We start from the raw sequence: 4,997 nt of genomic DNA, 5'->3' as shown, positions 1-4,997 counted from the left end.
TTATTAGACCACCCATACCCACTAACCCCCCCCCCTATGCCGCGTGGCTTTTGATCCACCCCGGAACCGCGTTAGCATTACTTCAAGGTGGAGCCACCAGGGAGAACATCGTATCTGACAGCATTGGCGAGCAAGCTCGCCACCAGTTGCTAGAGGTGACAATCCTCTCGAGTCCTGAAAAGGACTCGGGGTCCCTGAGGACCAGCACCCGTCTTCTAGCGCTTCATTGATGCTTTCACTTGCTGATGAGTATAAATACTTAGCGCAGCTTGAGTCCGCATCCTTCACTCTGGGGCCCCTGTTACCTGCACGGTGGCTCTCTCCTCTTCTTTCTTCTGCCGGAGGACTGACCCGACGAAGCCATCCACTGCTGTCCACCCCTCTTCGCTGCTGAGCATCTCAGAGATGATGATTTCAGGAGTGGGTGTCACGCCGATCTTGTCCACCAGCCGCTGGCGCTCACGGTGCCATCTCTCACACACGAAAAACGTATGTTCGACGGTATCATCTAACGCAGGGCAGTAAGAACACCTAGGAGATGCCTTCACCGCCATGCGGTGAAGATAGGCATCGAACTGGCCATGCCTGGAGAGGAACTGGGTGAGGTAGTAGTTTACCTCTCCATGCCCTCTCTCCACCCATGGCCGCAGGAACGGAATCAGGCGATGCCTCCATCTTACCCACAACAGCCCGACCCCACTCCTGTTGCCACGTCGTCAACGCTTCCTCCCACCTGTCGCTATCGCTTTCGTCACCGGAGCCCAGAAATTTCCTTCGCCGCTCCCGTGCAAGCAACACGACGGTAATCGTTCGTGCTATCACCATAGCAGCAGCGGAGGAAACCGTGTGGTAGGCACACGCGATTCGTAGAGATCCGATGCGCTGCACCGAAGTTAAGCGCTCTCGGACATCCTTTCACGCTAGTGCGTCCGCCCATACCTCCGCGCCGTACAGCAGGATCGAGTTGGAGACCGACACAAGGAGCCGTCTTCTGGCTTCCCGCGGGCCCCCAACGTTCGGCATTAACCGTGAAAGTGCCCCAGAGACCCCAGCGGCTTTATCGGCTGCTCTTCTGATGTGTTTCCCGAAGGTGAGTCGTGAATCGATCCACACTCCAAGGTAGCGCACCACCGGGCTCGCGCAGATTACCTCACCCGCAACGCTCAGGCAAAACTCACCCCCGAATCACCTCTGCCTGGTGAGGACGACCATCTCCGTTTTTTCTACAGCTAGCACAAAACCATGATCCCGGAGCCACTCTGACACTATCGCGACCGCCCACCGTATTTTGCGCTCGGCCTCCTCTCGCGATCTCGCTGTGACGTGTAATACTATGTCGTCAGCAAAGCCCGTCAGTTTGACCCCTGGAGGCATTTTAAGGCGCAAAAGTTCATCATAGACCAGGTTTCAGAGATCGAGGCCAGATCTCTGTGCAACTCCAAACGTCAGACGCCTCTCTCTTAGTCCATCCTTCGTGTGGTACCGGAGTACTCGATCCTGGAGGTAACTGTCCAGGATCTTTCTCAGGTAGTCCGGTACATTCTGGCGCTTCAGAGCCCTTATTATGTCGGGCCATTTTGCCGAATTGAAGGCATTCTTTACGTCGAGAGTCACCAGGACACAGACGCTCCTCGTCTTATGAGAGGGTTTCCATGCCTCCTTGGCCGACTCAAGAACCTCAGCCACAGCCATAACCGTCGATCACCCCTTTCGGAACCCGTACTGGTTTTCTGAAAGGCTGACTTCCCCTCTCAAGCGGGTTCTTATCAGCCTCTCCAGCATCTTTCCAGCATTGTTCAACATACCTACGGGTCGGAATGACGACGGGACCAGGGGGGGGGGGTGGCTTGCCCTTGTCCAGAAGAACAAGCCTTTGGATCTTCCAACGCCTGCTGAACAGTCCAACGCGCAGGCACGCATTGAACATATCTAACATAACGTGTGGCTTCTCCGCAGCTATAATCTTGAAGACTTCGGATCGTAAGGACCTGATACGAATACAAATAGACAGAGTTCAAAGCACTGGAAGACCAAAATAAAAATATTAACTGATTACATTTAGGATAACGTATGCGTGTGTCAATTTAATAACAGCTGCAAACGCTCTGTGAATGTCTTTGATACTTCCCACCCCCTATTTTTCCTCCTCATAGAACGCGTTATTAGATTCACCGTCACCAGCGCATTGCAGTATTACTGTTGTGACTATATTTAAAACTTTTAAGTAACTTTATGAAAGTTTAGCTATCCAATGAACGTAAAATATTTTTGTATCAGTTAATTAATTATTTATTGTCCTGCATATTTAACATCACCAGTATTGTATTAACAGCTTCGAGCTTGACATGTCAATCGTATTAATGTACTGTATATTCTTTTATAGTCACCCTTGCCAGGTGTAAAGACTAGATCGAATAAAAATTTTGTCTGTTGCATCAAAAAGTTTATTTGAAATACATTGTTATAAACGTTTTCGTTCTACAAAAAAATTCGTGAGCTTTGAAAATTTTCTTTTTCAAGCAAATTTATTTCCGTTTCAAAAGTCACCTTTTTGTTGTTTTAACTTTATTGTTAAGATTAAAATGGAATTAGAATATTTTAATATATTAAGACTTAATCTTAATTATTTGGAGCATGACTATATATTCATAACTAAATTACACGATTCAATATTTTGCTGACCTTCTGACAGCCTCTTCAGGATTAACATTCATGCAGGTGCTAAGACAGCACACATCATAAGCTCGTCGTTCTAAAGGACTAAAAGAATTATTTTATAATTGTAATAATAAATACTGCAATAAATTATCCTATGATTAAGTAAATTATAAAGTAAATGGCTTGTTCAAAGTTTAACACACTAAAGGCAGGTTTTATAAATGCACACTCTCTTTTACTAAAAATCATTTAGTCATAGTTTCAAAACCCAATATTATATATTTATAATATTTTACGTTATCCACGATGACACTCTCCGTACAGTGGGCCTACGCCTTTCTTTATCTGTAAGTCAGCGTTTAGTATGAAACCGTGCTCAAATCAATATCACAAGAAAAATTAAAAGTGAAATAATTTTTATAAATTTGAAATTGCTTTTTAGAATAACTTTTCTTTCATATTTTTAATTTAGAATAAACATTTTTAGAGATAATTTTATACAATGTCCTTATCTTTCATCAATTGGTTCAACCGAGAAACGTCTGATAAAAATTGTTTAAAAATCTGATATTTTTCCAATAAAACATTACATGTGCATTTTGTAAGAGCGCATCTACTATAAAAGTTTTTAAATTGTACACATTCATACAATTTGATTTTAAAAATATTTTCTAGTTAGAACTAAGGTTTAGAATATGTGTGAGTGAATAATTTTATTCATTTATAAGTTTAAAGCCTCATTTCTAATTTGGGATTCTAAAAAAAGTACCAAAAAAATTACTATATATATTGTATTTCACCGTATAGAACTAGCTTCCATAAAATTAAGGTACTTAAAACTAGTGGGTACCATAAACTGCGTTGTAATAATACAAGGTACCATAAACCTAGTTAAAAAATATTTTTTTGTTTTTAAATATATGACTAATAAGAGGCACTAACGTAAAAATTAATGGTATATATTTAATGAGCCTATTATAAATAACCAATATATACCTTGTTTATTAAATATAGAGCTGGGAACCACAAACGCCAATAGTCAAATATATATATATATTTACACCTATATTATATATGTATCAATCCATTGATATATCTGTTTACAACTGCTACAAATATTTTTTTTTTTAATTTAATATTAAACAATTACCTTCATATAAAAGGAATTGAGCCGGTGTTACTCGCACGGGGGCTCCATTGAATATATGCGACTACTCACTGGAAGGCACCTCTACATCATTTACTTCTATGGCTAAACAAACATAAAAAAACATCAACTGGATTAGTCATAAAATATAAAACAAAATAAAATTTACTAGCCTACTGCAGCGATGTAAGGTAAATTTGTTATTCTTAAACTTGCAGTCCATTAATATTTTCATTAAAAATGTCAAATTACGTTGTAAAAATGAATGCTCATATGAAAATTGTTTGGTTTTTTTATGTCGGTAATATTGGGATTCTGAAAAAAGTACCAAAAAAATTACTACTTATATTGTATTTCACATTATACAACTAGCTTGACTCTTAATTTTCGTTAAAAAGTAATTATTATGGATATTACGAACTAAAAAATAAAGCATAACTAAAAGTATTATTGGAACTACCAATAACTAAAAGTATAAATTATTAAACTCTATGAGCTTAATATAAAATTCATGTACTTAAAACTAGTAAGTACCATAAACTGCGTTGTAATAATACAAGGTGCCATAAACCTAGTTGGAAAAAATTTTTTTGTTTTTAAATATATGACTGATAGGAGACACTCACGTAAAAATTAATGGTATATATTTGATGAGCCTATCATAAATAACCAATATATACCTTGTGTATTGAATATAGAGCTGGGCACCACAAACCTTACTGGACAAATATATATATATTTACACCAATTTTATATATGTATCAATCCATTAATATATCTGTTAACAACTGCTACAAATATTTTTTTTTTTAATTTTATATTAAACAATTACCTTCATATAAAAGAAATTAGGCCGGTGTTACTCGCACGGGGGCTCCATTGAATATATGCGACTACTCACTGGAAGGCACCTCTACATCATTTACTTCTATGGCTAAACAAACATAAAAAAACATCAACTAGATTAGTCATAAAATATAGAACAAAATAAAATTTACTAGCCTACTGCAGCGATGGAAGGTAAATTTGTTATTCTTAAACTTGCAGTCCATTAATATTTTCATTAAAAATGTCAAATTAAATTGTAGAAATGAATGCTCATATAAAAATTGTTTGGTTTTTTTATGTCAGTAATATTGGGATTCTGAAAATAGTACCAAAAAAATTACTACTTATATTGTATTTCACATTA

General features: G+C 38.5%; 1 protein-coding gene across 1 annotated transcript; it reads right to left on the bottom strand.

The window, feature by feature from the left end:
* Nucleotides 1–284: 284 nt before the first annotated feature.
* On the bottom strand, nucleotides 285–1,374 carry LOC149373225 (uncharacterized). Its single transcript, XM_089597783.1, has 4 exons — nucleotides 1,190–1,374; nucleotides 940–1,072; nucleotides 618–882; nucleotides 285–508 (listed from the first exon to the last, which is right to left on the bottom strand). The coding sequence occupies exons 1-4, from the start codon at nucleotides 1,372–1,374 to the stop codon at nucleotides 285–287; spliced, it is 807 nt and encodes a 268-aa protein (XP_089453909.1).
* Between the last annotated feature and the right edge of the window lie 3,623 nt (nucleotides 1,375–4,997).

This window comes from Copidosoma floridanum, unplaced genomic scaffold, assembly GCF_036245765.1.
Source record: "Copidosoma floridanum isolate Cflo_tuat_1 unplaced genomic scaffold, Cflo_Japanese_pri ptg000035l, whole genome shotgun sequence".
Lineage (NCBI taxonomy): Eukaryota > Metazoa > Arthropoda > Insecta > Hymenoptera > Encyrtidae > Copidosoma > Copidosoma floridanum.
The sequence above is the reverse complement of the archived record's forward strand: the minus strand, read 5'-3'. Positions and strand labels throughout refer to the sequence as shown.

Coding starts and splice junctions, on each gene's coding strand:
- LOC149373225 (XM_089597783.1), bottom strand. CDS start 1,374: ATGCCTCCAGGGGTCAAACTGACGGGCTTTGCTGACGACATAGTATTA. Junction 1,073..1,189: donor GTCGTCCTCACCAGGCAGAG/GTGATTCGGGGG, acceptor GAAACACATCAG/AAGAGCAGCCGATAAAGCCG. Junction 883..939: donor TCCTGCTGTACGGCGCGGAG/GTATGGGCGGAC, acceptor ACTTCGGTGCAG/CGCATCGGATCTCTACGAAT.